At 49.7% G+C, this 22197-nt stretch overlaps 2 protein-coding genes across 2 annotated transcripts; one reads left to right on the top strand and one right to left on the bottom strand.

Moving 5' to 3' along the window:
* Window positions 1-161: 161 nt before the first annotated feature.
* LOC146759759 (C-Jun-amino-terminal kinase-interacting protein 3-like) lies at window positions 162-12684 on the bottom strand. The gene is made up of 6 exons (XM_085509869.1): window positions 12352-12684; window positions 5102-5222; window positions 4756-4826; window positions 4251-4342; window positions 1442-1465; window positions 162-372 (listed from the first exon to the last, which is right to left on the bottom strand). The coding sequence occupies exons 1-6, from the start codon at window positions 12667-12669 to the stop codon at window positions 162-164; spliced, it is 837 nt and encodes a 278-aa protein (XP_085365995.1). The 5' UTR covers window positions 12670-12684.
* A 3814-nt stretch (window positions 12685-16498) lies between these two features.
* LOC146759758 (uncharacterized) lies at window positions 16499-19096 on the top strand. The gene is made up of 7 exons (XM_085509868.1): window positions 16499-16576; window positions 17103-17226; window positions 17554-17640; window positions 17724-17828; window positions 18140-18279; window positions 18457-18524; window positions 19003-19096. Exons 1-7 carry the CDS (start codon window positions 16523-16525, stop codon window positions 19094-19096), a joined length of 672 nt encoding a protein of 223 aa, XP_085365994.1. The 5' UTR covers window positions 16499-16522.
* The last annotated feature ends 3101 nt before the right edge of the window (window positions 19097-22197 follow it).

Here is a 22197-nt window from a genome sequence, read left to right as displayed (position 1 = left end):
GCTGGCACAGATTTGGGGACCAAGTTCCAGTGGGAGAAAATGTAGAGCAAGCAGTGGAGGTGGAAACTCAAAAAAGAAAGTAGCTTGTCAGCATGAACACTCCAGAAACAGGGCAGCAGTCAACACCTCCTTGCAAGACACCGATCTGCTTCCCTGCTCCATCAGGCTCCATGCCAGCCCAGTACAGCACTGCTCCTGGACACAGCAATCATTTCACCAAGACTCAGCTCAGCTACCACCATCACACAGTGGGACCGGCAGCCTCCAGCAGTCCCTTCAACCCAACCTGTTCTGTGATCCTGTGATCTGTGACCACGGGTGAAAAACAACTGCAGCTGCATCTGAGGCTGCCCCAGGACTGACTCAAACACACTGACATGGCAGGGGCAGAAAAGAGTTCATTTACAAAGTGAAAGCAAAATGTCTAACGGAAGAGACCAATGCTCAGCCTTTCCATTCTGAGCACTGTCCAGCTGACACGGCGCACTGCACCGCTGTGCCAGCATGGCTCCTGCTTGGAATGGCTGCTTTCTGTGCCCCATCAAGGAAAAACTGCAGGAAAGATAACTTCAGTTTCACAGTCCTGACGTTGGTGTTACCAGTCCCCAGAGTAGTTCAGAATATCCTCAGGGTTGCTATAAATTTTCAGTGCTGACTACAGCCCTTTGGAGTGACTTTCATACACCCACGTCCTTCTGGTCCAGGGGGACTCTGAGCACTTGGTTAGTTCCACCTCATGTTGTGAGGAAAACAGCAAAAGCCTCTATAAGGGCTTGCAGTAGCCAAAACCTGGATCAGAATGCTCCTCCTGTAAGACCTTAAAGCTTAGAAAATGTAACAGAACTACTAGGTTTGCCATCATTGCAAGGTGGCAACAGCCCTCTTTGTAGGCTGAGGGTGCAGAACTCACTGCCTCAGCCAAAGTCAGATGTGCATTCTGACAGTTACTGGTGACACGCATTTCCTGCCCTGCTTAGAAAAGAGGTGTATTTTGTGCTCATATAGGAAGTGCTCAAGAAACGTGTAGATGCGGTAGGCAGGGCATGGTTTAGAAGGGAAATATTGGTGGTAGGTGGACACTTGGATCATTGGGGATCTTTTCCAACCTTGGTGATTTGATGATTCTAATTTAAAGGAGAAAAGACAACTTTTTAAAGTAATCTGGAAGGTGAAGTGCAAATGTCCAATCACACAGGGATGATCCCAGTTTGGAATCCAGCCTCTGCCCCTTCTGCTTTGGGTGCATGAGCTCCTTCCTGATGTAGCAGCTTGCTGGCTCCCTCTGCACCAGCCAAGGGAAGTGTGCCATGTGAGTGAATCTAATGCAGATGTCAGTACACAAAGAGGGCAAATAGGCCAGCACAGAACCTTTCAGCATCACACCACGACCACCCAACAGCAACCTCCAGAACTATGATTAACAAATAGCAGTAGGATTTACCTTTTCCTCCATGACTGGCGATGACTGCAGCGACAAACGTAACAGCCAAAACAGAGCAGCAATTGCACAAAAAGCAAGACAAAAAAAAAAACAACAAAAAAACACAACAACAACTATTAGAGAATGAAGGTCATGCAAACATGCAGCCCTATCAGAGACAGCGAATGCATGCACTTTTATTCATACTACTTGGAGGTGTGCACTGTACCCATTCCCCTCCTCAGATGGCAGCAGACACACACACCCCTCAGCAGTTCTTGCACCATCTTCTCTCAAGTGACAAGGAAGCACCCTTGGTGCATTTACAGCCTTATGCAAATATGTATTTACACAGTCTACCATATAAAACACACCCAAGCACATCCACAGGTGAAGGTAACCAAATGCACTCACAAACATGTAGGAAGACATTGAGAGATTACACCCATATCCCCCCCAAAACACATCAGTGTACCAACTCACAAGTGCTGGTGTTCACCCACACGCAGCTGTGCAGACACAGGACCACACAACCCTCAAAGGCACAAACATACACAAATACAGCACACATGAACAGCCCAAAGCTTGAAATGAAGGAAAACGACCCACTTCCCAGCTGCTGTTCCTACAGATTCAGATGGAGGCCTGGCAAGGGCTGTGACAGACACAGCTAGCTGCTCTTTCTTCCCATTCTTCCAGGAACTAGCAACACGTTACATGGAATAGCATCCCTCCAACACAGAGACAATCCTCAGTGCAAGGTTTGTCCTTCATACCAGAGAACGGGGTGTGGGGGGGCAACCAGCCTAACACACTCCAACCATTACAGCTGTGATCAGGATTGGTTTGGGGCAGAGGAAAACAGAAACAACCTATTGAGGGAGCTGTCAGGAACACACACTCTCACAATCCTAACAACCTACTGGTTCTTCTCACCCCATATCTTCTCTTTCCATACCCATCATGCCTGCCTCCATTCACCTACAGAGGCCACCATCCAGCTTCTGCTCTTCTTTCCTTGTATAGATTTCTATATTTTTCCACTGGTCTGCTAGAAAAGCATTACCTTCAGATGGGAAAGGGTTACACTGTATTCTGTAATCAGTTTTATTTTTCTAAGCCACTCTCTGACATGACACCAATTTACTGCTCTGCAGAAAACACAGCACTGAGAACTTACTATATGGAAAGAACTCAGCCAGATCAGAATGTTCCTATTCCAGTTCCTTTTAGATCCTCTACAGATTTGTGCTGTCCTTCAGAGTTTGTGCAGGAGAAAGCCTAGATAAGTCTCTCTGCCTCTGGAGTTTAGGGTATAACTGCTTCAAACTGCTATATTGCTGCCCCTGAAACACTGCTGGATATTCTCCATGGCAGGAGAGCTGAGCTGCTCTCTGCAGAACAAAAGAAACAGGACCACACACTGACACTTGGCTTCCTGCAATGCTGCACCCTGCCAGCTCAGCAATTCCCAGCTCCCCCTGTTCCCAGCTGAGACATGGAGATGGCAACAAGACAGAAACGCACACATCAGCACAGATGTTCTTCCTACAAACATTCATACCTTTCAGGTAGGTGGGAGAGGTGAGTTGGACTGAACAAAGACCTAATCCACCCTGTTTCTCCTTCACCATGGGTGTGCCTAAGAGCTTGTACAGAGACATCTGACAGCAGAGGCACACAGCCCAGCAGAAGTCTCAAACATGGATGTTCTGCAGTTACAGAGCCCATTTTCCTTCAGCATCCTCCCTTCCTTCTAACACAATGTTACGTTACCAACAGCTGTGAACAAAACTCCCGTTCCCCCCAGCAGCCCTGTGTGCACACCAGTAAGGCACCAGCACAGAACCAGAGGCTGACCCCCAAACCTTTCCCTCACAGCACGATGCTCGGGCAGGAGGCCAAGCACTGGCTGGGGAAGGAACATCACGTCTGCAAGGAATCGGGGAGCAGTTTGTGTCTCTCTTGCTCTCTCCTCTGCTGTTTTACAATACACAACCAAAACCTTGATGATCTGAATTCCTTCCCAGGCACTCCAACCCAGCAAAAGGAAGCCACAGCTTCCAGAGAGCTTATATTGTTTATTTCAAGACCTGACACTTCCTTCCACTTTCTTTATCCCAAACCTAATGGACACACTAGTATTTAAATGTTACGGATCTAAACAGAAGGTACTAAAATAACCTTATGTTTAGAAAATAGGAAGAATATTTCTTCTTTTCTTCATTTGAAATTATCTTTTTATATGTGGTTTTAATAGAGTGGTTTTATATACTGCACTTCATTTCCTGCTACTGCCATTCCTTTAAACAGAGGCTGGCTCTGATCACTTTGGTGCTATGAAAACAGAGGGGAAAAAAACAAAGCACTTTCATGGGCATAAGTAGATCTATTGAGTGACTGACTCAGATAAATCTTCCCTTAAGAAACTGGGGAAGAAGTTACATAAAGGCTAATGCGTTTAACTACTCCAGTTTCGCTGGCTATCACACATGCACACAGACACACACAAATGAACACTCTCTTCCATCCCCATCCATTTTATGGATCAGTCTTATACATGATACCTGAGAACACAAACGTTGCTTTCCAGAAGACGTCCATCTGCAGCAGCACAATGAAGTCTAAGCTTTGTAACAGAACACAAAAAACTCCTCTCTGTCAAACCTTAGAGAACTTATCCACAACTCACCCTCAACCCATTACAAAAAGCTTCAGGTACAATCCATGTCCACAGGGAAAGATCCTTTGGTTTCTTTCTCTTGCAAATATGCACTCACTTGATAAGTTCCTGGATGGCAAACATTATATGGAGAGGTTATGGACCTACCTTCTCCCAGGTACACTGCCCTCAGTTTGATTATTTCCCACAACCTGCTGCATCTTGGATCGTTCGATGTGTTCCACATAGGTCTGGATCATCTGAGAAGAGGAAAAAATACGTGAGGCAAACAGAATAAAACAAAAGACTCCATTGGACTCCATGATCATTATGGGTCCCTTCCAACTTGGGATATTCTGTGATTTCTGTTTTTTGAATATTGTTTTCCAGCATTTACTTCCAATTCCTTAAAATTTCTTTTAAAAAGTGCTATCTGATGTTCAGACAGAACCTCCCGTGTTCCGGTTTGCACCCTCTGATTCTTGTTCTGGCACTGGGCACCACTGAAAAGAGCATGGCTTCATCCTCCTTGCACCTTCCCTTCAGATAATGTTGATGCTCTCAAGTTTCTGAAGCTCTAGTCACTGTCAGGATGAAAAACCCAATTCTCTGATGTGGTTTTATGGGTAAGCTAAGAGTTTGTTTATTTGGAAGGAATCAGGCAACAGCTTACCTCTGTGTGACGCTGATGTAAAGCATTATACTCTTTCTTCATTTCTGATTCACGCTCCTCCAGCCGTGAAACTGCCAAGAAAAGATTCCACCCATCAGCTAACATACAGATCTAGACATGCTCCATGCAAGAGAAGCAATGAAACCTGCACTACACTAGTGTGGATATGTCGCACCCTGTAGATTGCTCTGATTTTTATACCAAAGAAAGGGACAGCCACAGATTTCAGGCTTTCCACAAACTACATTAAAACAAACAGGAAAAAACAGCACATGAAGAATATCTGCAAGTATATGCTCATGGAAAGCAAACTACATAATCGTATCTGGTGCACAGCTTTGCTTACTCTGATCTGCATAGTTTTTGGTCTTCAGCTCCAACTGTCGAGTCTGAAATTCAAGGTGTTCCACTTGGATTTGTAGCTCTTTCTTCTCCTGTTCCAGTGCATCTTCAAACTCTATGAACTTCTGTACAGGGAAAAACCAGAGAAGGAAGTAAGGATGAGGAACAGACCTAAACGTATTTGACTTTTCCTCTTCTCTCCTCCTATACTATGTGTGCGTATATATACATATATATATGTACACACACAAAAAAAGCAAGAGATAAGAATTTCTATGTGCTTTAAGTTAAAACAGCATTTACTCAAGCTAGAAATACTTATCTTCTAAAATAAAGTAAAAGATGTACTTTGTGTATCATTAAGATATAATCTGCTGGCCAATGCAAGTTATGTAAACCAACACGGTTCCATCATCTTCAACAACACCTTTATCATGCTAGGCTGAATTTGGATTCCTGTTAGTTTTATGTCAGAAAAGCCAAATTCTGTGTCTACGGTCACGCATTTAGAAGTGCCTACGTCAGAAATCTCCTTCAGACATCAGAAAGTTCCCACTATTAATGATGTTGCATCTAAATTTTGCAGGAAACATACAAGCCTTGTGGAAAACCAACCCACAACCGTCACACCTCACAGTCTCCTTTGCAATCCACTTCCCAGATCTCAGACCAGAGGTTTTTTCAGGCACACATCAGAGAAGGGGTAGAGAGTTACATGGTTAAAACCAGAGCAACTTTGACAGGTGATTCTATAAGGATGGCACATTCAGCTCCAGAGCTGCTAAGAAAAACTTGAGTCTTACTTTTTCAGTTCTGTAAGTTGAGTTATGCCTCAATTGGTGCAGAATGGAAGCAGTGAGTGATGAGACCTCACAGCAAGAAAATCCCGGCCAGTCTTCTCTGGGCATCAGTAAAAAAGAAAAAGTTCTAACCAAGACAGCCACACTGAGCAACAGGCCTAAAGAAGCCATTTCACTTGGTTTGGACTGGTTGAAACTATGCTAAGAAAAGCAGTATTTCCCTCTGCCCCCTCTCAGGGTTTGCTGGAAGCACTCCATGCTAATGCTCTGTTGACAAACTTCCAATTACAGCCCAGCGCTAAATCCCTCTCCGTTCTCACTTGCTTGGCTTTCACTCTTGTGCAGCTCTCCTGGCACAAGGTGCCCATCTCTTCCCAGCTCCCCACCCAGGCGTGTGCCACCCAGCCAGGCAGGAATTGTGCTTGGAGTAGCAATAAACTTTAACTGACTCTAAGGAAAACATTCACAGAACTCTCAACAGTAAAACAGGAAGCAAAAGAAAGCAGGAGACCAATTTTATTCCCACTATGTAGGTCAACTTTAATAGGATTCCTGGATTTGCTACCGTTGCTTTGGTTTAGTTTAGTGAAACCGATTGGAAGATTAAACATTCCACACTAAGGCTCTTCTTAGTCCTGTCTGTCTTGCAGCCTCAAAGTACTCAAACAAACTGCAAACTAGCAATGAGCCGACCACGTGGAGAAGAAACAGAGACAGCAGCATTAAAAATTAATGCCACTCTAAGTGTTCTCAGGGAAGAAGAGCATCTCAGGTGAGTGCACTGCAGCAATATCCTGCTCCATCTCCTACGGAGATCGAACACCAGCTCTGGGCACAGGGACCCAACGGCTCCTCACTCTGTCTGGCTCCAAAACGCTTCTTGGCTGTTCCTCCATCAGAATCTCCCAGCCAGTGTCTCCCCCTGCATCAGAAAGTCAAGACAAGCAAATAAAGTGGGTGCCGTGGGAGTGGCCACCCAGCAAGCATGGGGACATGGAGGCACTGTTCTCTAAGGAACTGAGAGAGACCTGAAATCCAGCTGCCCTGGTCCTTATGGGTGACTTCAACATTGCAGATGTTAACTGACAGTAACACACAGCTATCTATTTTCCACACATATGTTTACAAACTGCACCAGAACAGAAGGAAGGGATGCCATGGAGCCTGGACAGGCTCAAGAAGTGAGGCCTCAGGAACAGGTAATTCAAATGATGTTGAAGGGAAAATCTTCCTTTCTTTTCTACCCCACTACAATGAAATCAATGGGTGAACTGGAAGAACAAAGAGCCCACTCCCACTTGTCCTGGGAGAGCAAAGCCGAGCACAGCATTACTATTTTTTCCAATCCCTTCATACTTGCTTTCAAAGGATAATTTTCCAGCAGTTATAGGAGCCAGATATATTTTAAACAGTTAGTAATGATGGAACATGATGCTGCTGTACACATACAAATTAGTCTTGCTGGACCCTCTCCCTGGATTTCAAGCAGGATCGCTGGTCTCTAACATCTCAGGATAAGGTTACAACCAGCACCATGGTTCACACGCTCATCGTTAAATGGAAAACAACGAGCACAAAATCATCTTAAGTGAAAGAACGAGTATTCCTCTGCAAAGCAGCGGTACACTGGAGATGGCTGAGCTTCCTGCATTACTGGCTTTCAGAGGAAGAAAATGACTAAAAATAGTAGCATGCGGTCAGAAACCATCATATCATATTAACAATAAATCAGGCAGAGTGAGCTAGGTGTGCATATATGCAGAAATCTTATTATAAGGTCTTAATCTGGGCTGGCTGGCAGCACGTATTACATGCTGACGGGAACAGCAGCAGCTCAGCCGTCACCTTACCCTGCGGCTGGGCAGAGAGCAGCGCTGGGATGCACTGCCCGGGAGAACAGGGAGGATGCACAGCTGGATGCACAGCTGGACGCACAGCTGGACGCACAGCTGGATGCACAGCTGGATGCACAGGTGCCTGTGAGGAGGGGGCTGTCTGCAGGGCAGGAAGGACTCACACCGCATTCCACTCCCCACCTGCAGGAAGGCTGTCAGCCAGGGAGCCAATGCAGGCTGTGCAGCCTCCAACTCACAATTTGGGGCAGTAATTAACTGGCAATTCGGGAAGTTACGTTGACAGTATTCTGTCTTAGGAGGCCAAGACAAAGAAATAGGGCAGAACCCACTGGTGGCAGGACGCAGTACTGCCTGGTGCAGATGCTTTGAGCTACACCCCACGCTCAAATCTTTGCTATCCTCCCCAAAGAGAAACACTCCTCTGAAGGAACACCTCCACCTGCACAGGAGCACACAGCCTCAGTGAAATAACATCCCCTTGACAACTGCAGCCCTTAAGGGCTTTTGCTTCTCTTGCTAATTTCAAGGATTCACAAGCACATCTTTTATGTGTTAGCTACTTTATAGTTGTAGATTGGTCTTCAAATGCTTCTGTGAAATCAAATGCTGTTATTTTGGCATATATCAATAAAAGCATCTCCTGGATTCCTATTCCAAGGGATCTGAGCCTTTTTTTGAAGAATGAGATGCTCTGCCCTTTAAATGCTCTCCATGAAGCAGGCCTGGTGCTATGGCAGAGCCAGGGCAGGCAGATGGGCTCTTCTCAGCCCTGACACAGCTCTGCCCCCGCACACCATGGATCACTGTAGAGGAGCACAAAGGGAGCACGGGCAGCTAACAGAGCTCTTCAAGGCAGCCTTGTGGTAAGTGGGGCTGACAGGGCAGGAGGTGCTACTCGAGTGCAGCAGATGAGACCGGACTGGGAGATGCCACTCATGAAGAGAATCAAAACATCACACAGGAGGAACGAAGCGATGCTGATGGTCAGAGAGGAGCTGGGACTGGGCAAGGGCATGCAAACATCGTGACTGCAATGAGAAGACTTGAGAGAAGGGAGCTGAGCACAAAGCAAAGATGAGCCCCAGGTCAGCTGCAACACAGTGTGAGGAGACAGACAGACGTGCTGCCATCTCCAGCCAACAGGATGTCACACAGGTGAACACGCAGGGTGATCACACCAGATAAATCCTACCATTGTCATTTTGAACAGTGCAACACTCCAATTCATGCTGAAGCCTTCCAGGAAAGCCACCTGCTATTGCAGCCCCACACGCCCAGGGATCAAACCAGGCACAGCCAAGTGTCACCCAAACCAGCTGCACACAGATCCCTCCATGGGGCACTCCAACCTGACCCTCCTCCAGCAGGCAGCGAGCAGAGCTCGGCTCGTGCCACCAACACAATGGAGACCAAAGGCAGGACTGGTTTCTATTAATACTTCAAAGGCACAGATATCTCATGGAGGCAGAAGTTACTTGGAGTAAAAGTCAATGCTGGCACAAGAACAAACCAGTAAAAACAGGCTGCAAGTTAAAAAAAAAAAGAAAGTGGAATTCAGGAGGAGGTCACTTTTAGAAGAGCAGACGCAAGAGGTTTAAGTAATGGCTTTAAGACAAAGCCTGATACATTTATGAAGCAGCTTCTGTAATGCAACTGCCTGCAGTGCTGAGGAATGGGCTGCTGAGTCAGCAGGTCCCTCCCAGTTCTGTGCTCCTACAAGTGGGTGCCATCCTAACACCCGCTACAGAGCAGGAAGAAAATTCCTATGCAAGGTCCTATGCATAAGCTGCAGATGTCACTAAATAGTGGGAGCTGCTGGCTCCCTGGAGTGTAGGGAGGCCTTGCAGTGAGAGCTTGACGAGTTAGTGGGATGTGCATTAGGCTCCACATGAGGATTAACAAGGGAAGTGCTGTACTCTGCACTGGGACAGGGCAGCCCCAGCTCTGTGCAATGACAGGAGCGGCACAACAGAGGTGCTATAAAGGAAGGGAAGAAGATCGCTCACCTGGAGCAGAAGATCTCGGATTCACATGGGAAAGCTGCACCAAGGGGGGATCTCCAGAAAGAGACCCTTGCCAGCAGCAGTCAGCCCCTAAATGGGCTCTAGGAGAGGTGCAGCCATTACCCTGCGCTCACACAATGCAAAGCAGGTGGAAGAACACGGCAATACTGAAAAGCTGACGCTGTTCCACAGCTTCAGTGTTTAGGAGGTCAAGGAAAAGAAATGTGACATTCTGAGCCCTGCAATCACAGACTGACTGCACTGCTTCATTTCAAGGGACTTCTGACTTCAGTGCTCTTGTCCGGGTGCTTCTGCTGCCCTATTTTAGAGCAAGTGGAAAATATTGAGTCACTCTGCAGTCAAAGTGTCCAGAAAAGCTTCGCTTTTGGCTGAGAGTATTTTGAAAGATACTGAATGCAACCATCCTGGGGAAATGAGTGGCAGAACATGGAGACAGAAACCTCTGCTTCAGAGGAAGGGAAATGAAGGCTGTGCAAGCTGCCCCAATGGAGCAGGACATGGCTGGGTGCACGCTTATGTAAAACAAGATCTGGTGGTTCTGCAGTAGCGGGAACAGGAGGATACGACACAACTTTTATGCCAGAGAATAACATCCACTGCTGGTTTCAGTTCACTTAACATCAATAAACTAACGATGTAATCAGACGCCCATGACATGATATTGCAATACAGGAACAAATTACTTTGTGATCACCGACTCCCAGCTCCCCAGCATTGCTGCAGCTGTTGAAATGATCATTGATACACGCAAAGAACTCAACAGCAAGGGATTGAACATCGCTCCTGGAGGTGGAACCCCCACTGAAGGTGGGGCTGGAAGCTGCAGACCCAGGACAGGCAAAGCACACAGCGCCGAGTGCTGCTCAGGGACGGAGATGGGCTTCCCCTGCTACAGAAGTGCAAGGCGTGCTCTGGTGGGGGGTGCATTTCTCTGCTTACAATGAGCTGATGAACAGCAGAATTCTCTGTAGCATAAGAGATTTTCACTTCCATAACACGTAATCCACTGCACAGGAAGAGGCACACAGGAAACTGCTGCAGGTAATGGTGTGCTTTGGTCACACACAAAGGGAATGACAGCTGTATCTCACACACGTGAGCTGATAGCAGAGGCTACACAGGGGGCAAAACCCATTTGTTCTCATAGAAGCACATTATCTATTCCTTTCTGCTAACAAGGCCCTATGCAGATACTTTTTTGCCCATTCAGCTCAGATGCACCTGAGGATGACAGAGTGCTTTTACATCTGCCAACAGCACCATGCTGTGGGTCTGAGCGTCCCTGCAGGACGTAAATGTTGTCACCACATCTGCTTCCAGGAGCAGGCACAGCAGGAAGCAGCACCCCCTGTACCTGGTAAACTGAGAGCAGAAAGATACGAGTCCAAAGATGCAGGATCCATCCATGGGGCTGTTCCACCCCACGCCCCGAGCCCCACTCCTCCCCAGCAGCAGCACATTTCCAAGTATTTAATTCTCAGAAGCTACAAAATACCGGCTTGTGGAATGAAGTCCCACACTTGGAATTGCTTTTCAATCCCTCCCTGCCTTCATATGAATTTGAAAAGATCAGCTGTAAGTTTTATTAACACATACTTAAAACTTAAGGCTACAACCCAAATTGACCAGCATTAGTACAGGGCGATAAATGTCCTGGGCTCACGTCCTCACCATCCAGCACCCAGAGCACCTCCATTGAAATACTGCACGGCGCTTTACTCTGGAGTCATGAAGGGATTTCATTTACCACATCTAAGCAAATCAAAACCCGACTCTGAGCAAGACTCCTCGGACGGAAAAAACCCTCTACTCTCCCAGTGTTAAAACACAGCCAATACAGACGCATACATTCCTTTCCCAGCAGCTTTGCAAAGACATGCTGATGACACGACAGCATTACACTTCTAGCGGTACCAATGTGTCCGGCACGTCGCAGACCGGCCCTGCTGGAGGCCGGAGCCGCCCGGCTGCGCCTATGGCCAGAAAGATGCCGGTGGTGTCGGCGGACTCGAGCGCTCAGTGCGGAGCAGCGCGCTCAGCTCGGCTCCTTTGTCCCCGCATGAGGCGCTGTGCCCCGATGCCGCCCACTCCCAGCACCTGCCGCAGCCCCGGGGATCCGGGACCCGCAGCACCCGGGGAAAGGCCGCTGAGATCAGACAGGGAACCATCTCCAGGGCCGGGGAAGTACAGGGAAGACATCAACCATCTGAGGGCCGCGTTTAAACCCGAAACCGGCAGGAATCCTCCAGTCATCCCCGTGCAGCCGGTGTTCGAGCTCGGGGCAGCGCAGCAACGCGGAGCCATTCCCAGCTATTCCCAGCCATTCCCAGCTATTCCCAGCCATTCCCAGCCATTCCCCTTCCCCTCCGCACGGGCTGTGCGGAGCAGATGGAGCGGGGCCGGGAGCGCGGCCTGCGATGCGGGTACCGCCGCAGCACATCACATCACATCGTATCACATCATCACATCGCATCGCATCATATCATCGCATCACATTGCATCACATCCCCGGCCGTTGGCGCCGCGCACAAGATGGATGCCGGGCCCCGTTGGCGCTGGGCCGCTCTCACTCACCTCCTCGGCCTGTTTGCGCAGCACCTTCTCCCACTCGTACTGTGTGAGCAGCTGCTCATTGTCCTCCTGCAGCAGCTCCAGCTCCACCTCGTGCTCCTGGTTATCGGTCAGCACCGAGTCCAGGTTCTCCAGCACCGTCACCACCAGCGGCATCAGCTCCTTCACCACCTCCTCGTTGTAGCAGTGGATGAGCCGCTCGAACTCGCGGTAGATGCTGTTGGCCAGGCCCGACACCCGCTCCGACATCACCGACCCCGAGCAATAGTCGTTGCCCGGGTACCCCCCCACGCCGCCATCATCCAGCTGGATCTCCAGCATCGTGCCAGCCCCACAGCGATGCGCTGCGCCCCGCGTCGATCCGCTCCGTTCTGTTCCGATCCGCTCCGTTCCAATCCGCCGCTGCCGAGACCCACCGCGCTCTGCCCGCCAACGGGACCCAATGAGCCGCGCGGCGCCGCCCCGACACCGAGACGCGGCGCTGAGCGGACGGAGCTGCAGCCGGGCGGGGTGGGGCGGAGCTGCGGCATCCCCGTGTGCGCCGTGCGGGCCGCGCTGCCGCCGTGTGCATGTATGGAGCCGCCAAGGGGCGGGGGGGGGGGAGTCACAGAACGATGCGGGGCCGGAACGAGCCGAGCTGGAGAGCGGCAGGGGAACACCGGGAACACACAACATAACACAACACAACAACACAACACAACAGCACAATACAGCCCGACCCCCAGCCCTGCACGCACCACCCAATCCCGGCGGCGGGGAGCCGAGTCCCGTGAGCTCCGGCAGCGCGGGCCGATATAGGAGCGATATTTCTGGATGGGAGGAGTCAGGAGCTATAAGCTCATTTTGCAGCTCAATTAGTGATGCCCCAAAAGCCTCCAGACCTGAACGTCTCTGCCCAGAGCCTGTGAAAACCAGGGCACTCCTGTGCGCCTGCATGTAACAGTAGTTTCAATGTAGGTAATGATCCTTCAAGGTGAAGTGCCTGCGGGTTCTGCAGCAAAAGGGTTTGATGGCCCCATTGAGGCGGGGATGGATCCAGAGAGAAAAACAGGGAAAACTGGCTGCCTGCCGTCCCCTTGGTCACCCCCATAGGACCCCACTGAGCTGCAGGCCCTTCTCAGCTCCATTGCTCCTCTCTGGACACACTCCAGGGTCTCAGAGTCCCTAATGCTCCGAAAAAACAATAAAGGAAGTTGTCCAAGGAGAGGTGAAAAGAACCTCATCGCTTATTCACTGCAGGGAAACATCTTCAGTTTGGGGGGTAAACGGAAGAGAAACGGCTGCATAAAATGACAGCTTACAAACAGGAGGAGGCTGTCAGGTGTCACGGTGTTATTAAAGGCCACAAGAGCACGAAGGGAAGGAGTGCAAGAGTGGGATTAGGGCAGGGGAGCTCCTGAGGGCTGCCAGCAGATCTGCAGCCTGCGTTCGATCTGTGTGAAACCCACATGGCACAGTTTGACTTCTGCACATTGGCACATCCTGAGCACAATGGAGTTATTGGTGCGAGGGCAGTGCCTGGGGGATCCCAGCTATTCCGTGCTGTGTAACAGCAGCAGAAAACAGCTGCAGAGAAACCTCAGAGTGCTCTGTGAGATCTCAGCTGCAGCTTATCTTGGGCTTTGGAGTCTGAGCACAGGGACAGCAGAAATCCATCTCCTGTCCTGCACTGAGCTGGGCCCAGCAGGGCAGGCAAACCAGGGCCTGATCTTTGGGAAGGCTCCTGACGTGGATGTGAGTTAGAGCTCAAAGATGAGTGTGATTCCACAATCATTATTGTCATCCTACAGACTCCACGTTACACAAAGCGGAAGGCACTTAAACCTGCCCTAAAAGCATCATTGCAGTGGGAATATCACATCTCACCCGTGATTCACGGCCTTAAGCCCTGCAAACACTCCATTCTATGTGATGTCATTATACCTATATTGCTAGCATGCTGTAGATTCGGTGCACGACGACTTTAAAAAGACACATTTAAGGCTTGTCTCACAGAAAGGAAGAAGTGACCATGAAATATTATTATTTCATCTGAGATGTACTTAGTTATGGAATGGAGCACTGATGAATCACGAGGCAGCTCTGCTTCGAGCATCGTGCAGAGGAGCTCATGGGCTTCTCTGGGACTGCAAACCTCCCTCTGAGGAATCTTAACTGCAAGAAACCTGGCCTGAAGGTTTGGTCCCCATTCCCAGTGTTGTGACAAGAGTCACCTCAGTTCTCTGTTACTTTACTTCAGATAACCCCACTGGGTGACCCTTGTGTTGGTCTCTTACAATTGGATCTAGGAGGTGCTGGCTGCCTGTGTTTATGATGAAAGAGCAGCAGTGATGTGGGTCTGTGTGAGGTCACAGTCATTGCTGGGTTGGGAGGGTTTGGCCCCCAGCTGTCGAGCAGAGCTGGTGCTCTGGTGAGCGTACTGCACACAGACACTGAGCTGTGAGCATTCCTTGTTGGAGATCATCCTTTGGGAGCCCACTGCAGGCACCGCTGCGGCGTGTGTGTGAGCTGGGCACAGCCCGGACTGACCAGGCCAATAAGGTGAGCTGGGTTTGGTGCTGGGCGGCTGCTGGAAGGAGTCTGAGCAGAACAGCTGGGCTGGGGAGGAGCTCCCAGCTCAATGGAGGCCCTTCCGAGTGGCTGTTTGCAGGGGAAATTGATTCCTTGTGAGATTCTGTCACACGTTTTGGTGAGGATGATGAACTGCCATTACTGCCCTGTGTGATGCTGCAGTGCAATGGAAAGCACAGCAGTGATAATGGGGTATCAAAGTCCTGGGCTGCAGCAGGTGAGGATAAGCCCGAGTGCAGCAGCTGTGGGGCACAGAAAGGAAGGAAAAAACTGCTGACCATTGGAAGGGCTCAGGCAGGCAGTGATCTCCAGTCAGACACCCTCACCTGCACTGCCAACCTTTCAGTGATGTCTGGGAGGGGTTTGCATGTGCCTGAGCTGCCCTGGGTTGGCCCTGCCATCCCACCAGGTGCTCAATCTCTGCTTCAAGCCGTGACTGAGCATCGCTGCTACAGCCCTGCAGAACTGCTGCTGGTCCCCAGCCTTTGTTTTAGACATTAGAAGGGAAGGAGAGCACAGACTTCATGGAGTGCAACTTGTGCTTTATTGACCCCCGGATCCAGCACATTTTTAACAGAACCCCCTGAAGTCCTGGTGAGATCCAGGTGCTGAGCTGGGCCGTGGGCTGTGCAGTGACATCACAAGCACAGTGAGCTCACAAGCGCTGCCTGGGGCCACGGCTGCCACCAGTGAGTGCCAGAGCCGTGAGTGCTGCGCAGAGTGTGGACACGCTGTGTCAGCCCTTGTCCCGGCTGGCAGTGACGGTGGTGGTGGCTGCTGGTGCTACCTGCTCTCACTGACGGTGTTGCCCAGCCATTGCACTGGTGTGTTAGCTGGAAGGGAGGAGAACTGCAGCTGTGCCCGGGTAAGCCAGAACTGGAGGTTTCTCAAACGTGTGAGTGGTAGCGCTGCATCCACTGCAGCTGCAGCAAGGGTAGATGATGGAGTCCATCTCATGGCAGGAACACAAAATGTATGCTGCAAGGTATATAACTGCTGGTGGGATGGAGAACAGCACTTGCTGGGGAAGTCATGGCACTTAGACACACATTGGTTCCAGAGCTGGCACAGTTCTTGCAATCAGCTGCTTCCAAGGCATTGCCCTCCTCGAGAGCCCAAACTGCATCAAAAGAAAGCTGGGAAAATGCTTATTCCTCATGATTCTTCCCTTGTAGGCACTTCCTGTAGGGTTCCGGTCCGAGAGGACTCTTTGGGGATCCAAGCAGTTCGAGCACAACCGTCTCTTTGCAAGAGCAGGGAATTCCTCTGGAGATAACCCAGACGGGCTCTAAGAATTTCACCATGTCTCAGCAAAGAGGCGACTGCTACTTCTACTTCTACTCCACCTGCACTAAGGTACGGTTGACTTTCTTCTGCCTGGGTTTTCTTCCATTTCCTCATGTTGAAGAGAAAGTGGTGGAGCAGGGGAGACCTGCTGGTGATGTTACCCTCATAGCGCTGCTAACAGCCTGGGCTAATGGCATGGACATGTTTCAGGCTGTGCTCTTATTTTCCTGTGGTTTCCTTGTGCTTGCAGGGAGACAGCTGCCCCTTCCGCCACTGTGAAGTGGCTCTGGGGAGCGAACGAGTCTGCAGACTGTGGATGGAGGGCGGCTGCTCGAGGAGTAACTGCAAGTTCCGTCACATGAGGATTGATGTGAGTGTTTGCCTAAAGATGTGCTTTCCAGCTTAGTCTACAACACCACTTTTCATGGCTGTGGTTGGGTTGAATGCACTTCTGCAGGCTGGATATGTTTGCTGTGAAAATCTTACTGGTTTCTGTTTCTAGAGGGGACTGGGAGGAGGTAAAGAAGGCAGAGAATTCAGTGCCTTAGGTATATCACAGCGGGAGATGTTTGCATTAGGAGCCAAAAGCATTTTCTCCCCAGATGCAAAAAGCTCGCATTGCTCAGCCTCCTAAAGCTGCTGGAGCTGGGTGGTAGGAGAGAGTGGCACTGCCCTCCTGCCAGCAGGGCTCGGTTGTGCCCTATCGGGCCTTCTCCATCCTGGATTTCTCCAGAGCAGTTCATTCTGGCTGCTTGGAGTAGTGAAAGGAGGGGCAGGAAATGAGGGTACAGAGCTAAGGCTCCACACAATGGTTTCTGATGGCTGTTGGAGCGCGGCATCTCCCTGCAGACCTGATGTGCCCGTTTCCATGGCCCTTTCTTTCCTTCTCTCTGCAGAAGCAGCGCAGTTTGATTCCCTGCTTCTGGGAGAACCAGCCCGGAGGCTGCCAGAAACCACACTGCGCCTTTCGTCACCTGAAGGAACGCGGTGGGAACAGACCAACTGCACTGCTGAGCCACAGTGAGTGTCCGATGGCGTGAAGCATGAAAGGCTCAATTCTGAATGTCAGTTCTGAGCGGGTGCGGGATGCATGTCACCATTCATTGGGGAGGCAGGGGAGAGTCGTGATAGTGAAATATCCGTCTGTGCTTTGGCTGTCAGAGCAGCGCTGGGCTTTTTCTGGAGTGAGGAAGATGCACTGCAGGTCTGTGCTGACTGCACAGCATTTGGGCAGCGGAAGGCAAATGTAACAAACAGTGCTTGAAAATGTGAAGCTTGTGGTTGACTGTGCTCAAACCTGCCCCCAAAGAGACGCTCATCAATCATTCCTTGTTTCTTTTCTGCCAGAAGTTGACACCAGTGGCCTTCCTCCAAAGAGCGGCCTTGCAAAAAGTCTGGGGAACCAGACAGAGGTTGACAAGGCACCAGAGAGAGGTACAGATACTCAACAGGCTCCTGGGTTTGATGCTCTGTTTTTCTACTGAGATCTGACTGTTCTTTCCCGGGACTCTTTGCAGTTGACATCCCAGTTTCCTCCCATGGCCCGGCTGGACTTAAACGCAAACGGTCGGAGGAGGAGAAGGGAAAAGCGGGGGAATCGCCCTGCAAGAAAAGAGTTAAAGGTGAGCACGAGGAACTCGTTACGGTGCCTCAGAAAAGCAGTGCTGTCATTTTGCATTGCTCTCTGTCAGACTTTTCCTTGCCCTGGATTATTACTGAGTGCAGCTATTGGGTTTCTTTGTTCCTTTGTACGCGTTGTTGGTACACAGAGATGACCGTGTGCAAAACATGGCTGAGAATCCCGGACAGGGCATTGCAATTCCACTGGCCAAATGTATTTAACTTTGTGGAAGGGTGGTGGGACTGATAAGAGAACTTGATCTCTCTTGAGGCGCAGCAAGACAGTACCAGCTCTCTCTTCCTTTTACTTTAGGTGGGCGCAGGGTCTCTGTGAGGCCCATTGATTGGAAAAACACCTTCCCCCCAACGCGGAGACAGAAACGAAAAGCAGCAGAAATTCATCCATCTGCTGCTGAGGACGCGGATGAGCCCCCAGCTAAAAAACTACCAATGGTAAGAGCAGTGGAAAAAGCAGTAGTGGATATGAAAGGTTTACATTGCCCTTGAAGAAAAGGAAGAAATTCCAAGTGTTCTACAGCTCTTCTGTTTCCCTTGAAGGCAGCAGATGTCTCACAAGGTACTTGTGGAAACTCTGACCTGTGCTTCATACTCTGTCTTGTTTCTTCCTAGGAGACTCTTGCTTCAGTCCCGCCCGAATACACCGTGCTCAGCACCGAAGTCATAAAGCTTCCAAGCAGGTGATGACCACAACTTGTTCTTCCTTAATGCCCTTTTCCCATCAGACAGAAGTTCTTTCACACTGGGGGAAAATGGGGTGTTTGAGATGTGTCATGGCATAATGCAACAAAGGAAGAGGTCATCTGAGATCATTGAAACTGCTTTGTCAAAACCTCTGCTGAGTTCATGGGGAAAAGTACCTCAGCCAGCAAGCAGGATTTTGCAGAGGAAGATTTCTTGACATGTTTACAGACAAAGCATTGAGGGTGGCAACGTGTTTCTGCTACAAAGCCCAGCCCCTGATTGCCAGACTCAAACTGCTCTACTTGAACAGATGAAAAAGGCACCTGCTGGTTTCCTTAACTCCAAAGGCAGCCGCAGGTTAATCGAATCACCATCCCTATGTGGGTGTGAGGGGCGGGAGGGTCAACTACAGACCTCAGAGCTGAAAGCACATCTCAGAAATGTCACGTAGATTGTTCTTTTCCTTCCCACAAGTCTGGAGCTGCTCCCAGGAAGCCATGCAGACCCCATGGCACAGCCAGAGGAATCCAACACTACATCATGTTCCTCACAAGGGGCAGAAAATTAGCAGCTGAGCTGCACAGGGGCGGGGGAAGCAGCCATCACTGAAGACAACAACCTTGAGGAGCTTCTGATGGAGCTCACAGAAGAACTGGAAGGAGAAACTGATGTGACGTTGAGGATGTGGATGAGCTCCTTCTGGACCTGTCCGACATGACGGCTTAACACCATCGCCTGATTGGACAGTTTAAAACAACAACAATTAAAACCAGCCCTGTTCCTTTCCAGCCCTGCTCCTTTTTGTTGTTACTCTGTGGGTATTTCTGAGACTCTGCACAGTCTTAAAGCCGAGTCAAAGCAGTGACAATCAGCACTGACTGCATCCTGTTCTGATTTCCTTGTGGCTCTGAGTTCAGGTCCTGCACCCGCCGCCAGCTCTGGGTGCTGCTTCAGCATCGAGGGCACAAAGCTCCTCTGTGGGCACAGAATGGCGTCCATCCAGGGCTGAAACTTCCTCCTTCCTTCACCCTCAGCAAAACTCTGCCTTGGGCCCAATGGGAGCTCTGCTGTTCTGATTCCTTGGGCAACCCTTTGAGAAGGCAGTAACAGTGGGCTCAATAACTGAGGCTGAAGCACAGCACTCAGGGCAGGGGCTCATGGGGGAACACAACAACGGGGGATTCAGGAGCTGGGGGCAAAGCCGCTGTGCAGGGAGCGGCCCCAGCAGCCGCCGTGGCTTCATGGTACCCCGGTGGTCGGGGCCTGGGCGGCCTCTGGCGGCGGCATTGCTGGCACAGCCCTTACGTTCCTTTCCATTCCCTCCCGTTCCCCATCCCATCCCATCCCACCCCATCCCATCCCCATCCCATCTCTATCCCATCCCATCCCATCCCCATCCCCATCCCATCCCACCCCATCCATCCCATCCCATCCCACCCCATCCATCCCATCCCATCCCATCCCATCCCATCCCATCCCATCCCATCCCATCCCATCCCATCCCCATCCCGTCCCTTTTCGTTCCTCCCCGCCCACCCAGCGGGGAGGATGCGGGATCATCTATGAAGGTGCGGGGCCGGGCAGAGCTGCGGGGTGTCCGTGCTGCAGGTGCCATTGCCATTGCTTTGCCCCATGTTTGGCTTTAGCGTCCTTCTACTCCATCGGATGGGATCGGACCGCACTCCGCCCGCAGCGCAGCGCACTGAACTCACCACACCAGGTCTCCGAGCCTCAGACTCACGGCCGCCATCTTACCGACACCGCACAATGCACCACAGGACAGCACAGCACCACGAGGGGCGGGGGTGGCGGAGACGGTGATTGGACAGTAGCGGTCACGTGGGCGGGAGGGCTGTCCTTCTTGCTGCATAATCAAGTTTCTGCCAGCCTGTTAGACTTCCCCACGTAGATACCACTTGGGAGGTTTCACAGAAGGAATGGATATCTCGCATTCAAATTTGGCTTCTTCAGGCTCAGTCACATCCTCATCACACAGCTCCTTTACTAGATTAATGGATTGCTCTTTAAGAAGGATGGAACAAGAGAAAGCAGATATTTAGAAAGAATGTAAAAAACTCTTACATTATCACCCTACTTACTCACGTCAGCATTACTGCACATGAACACTACACCTATCACCTCAAAATGCCTTAAAAAATCATTAAAAAATAATAGAAAGAAAGGAATGTTGTTAAGAAGTCAGACAATAAGACTGACAACCTGAAGAGAGCCCAGATCTTCTGATTCCCAGTTCAACATCCAAATCAAACCATGACCTTCCCATCCCAATATCAAACTCCTCGCATTACAAAATGGAAAAGAGGTTCAATGAAACACGAACACTGATAAATACTTTGGTTAAATACAGCAACTTAGCTCTGAACAACAAGTTTTCTCCTAGTAAAGGTCTCTGTAGCTCAAATGTAATGACTCAACTTAGGAGAAATTCCTTTTCCAGGATGTTCTTGCCCTTACCATTCTAACAGTGGCAAAGCTGGGGACTGAACTCTTGAGTAGTGTGCTAACTCAAATGTCTCCATTTTCTTTATCACACTTAACATCATATATATACCCTAACATTGTATACATTAAAAAAAACCCAAAACCTGTGCTCTTCTGAAACAGACAGAGAAAATGAAGAAAAAGTCAAGCTATGTTTTTTATCCCTCAACATTCAAACACAAATCTGAAGACTAAAGGTAGAAAATCAACCTCCTAAGAAAATAATCTGTTTTACTTAGCAAAAGTAAATCCCAAAAGACAAGCTGGAGATTTTGTGGGCACAAAGGTAGGTAGGTAGGAGTTTTTATTTTTGTCAAAGGTCCTGGTGGTGTTTAACTTCCTTCACATTAAAGCAAAGGATGTTAGCTGGTTTATAACAGAATTTAAGCGAAATCATCATCAGAAGCATAGTTACCTTTAACTGTAAGATGGGCACGAGATTCTGCCCTTTATGCTACAAATTCGATTTCTGCTGCATCATTGACTTGGACACGTGTGTAAGTCAGCAAGTAGGTCTTTACTGAAGCAGAGAACCACAGAGTCACTAAGGCTGGAAAAGACCACTAAGGTCATCTAGTCCAACCTCCAACTCATCCCTACCAAACTGTGCTCTTGAGAGCAAACCCACAACTATACTTGGCTTCCTTGAGCAAAGAGTTCTGAGGCACATGGCCAGGCTGAGCATCACCCATCTGGTTTCACAGCATCACTGCCTGTTCTCTCATGTCAATGAAACCACCCATTCCCCCACATCCACATCCCCACCAAAGTGTAATCTAAACATGGCTTCTACAAGGACTGACCGAATGCGGCCACTGTCACCATTAAAGTACCTGAGACAGAAGGATCACACTCACTGTCAGACAAAACCTCTTTGGAGAGGTGAACTGACTGCTCTGTTCACCCCCACTTTGGAAAGAACTGCACTCATTTCCTACCTGCTCCTGGCAGTGTGGGATGGTGGGATAGCATCACACTTCCCACACTAAGCTTCCCACCATGTCACTTGTTCCACCATAACCTCAGTCCCAAAACAAAAGGGGAACTCCCTTCTGAACTTTCTTCACTTCATTTCAGATGTCCTTTCTGCTTGATCTCCAACCCACCCCCCACTCAGGAGAAAGATCACCCGCTTACACCCTACCATCTTGCCGCATTCTGATGTTG

This window comes from Coturnix japonica, chromosome 9 (assembly GCF_054131305.1).
Source record: "Coturnix japonica strain WE chromosome 9, WE-NBRP24, whole genome shotgun sequence".
NCBI lineage: Eukaryota > Metazoa > Chordata > Aves > Galliformes > Phasianidae > Coturnix > Coturnix japonica.
The sequence above is the reverse complement of the archived record's forward strand: the minus strand, read 5'-3'. Positions and strand labels throughout refer to the sequence as shown.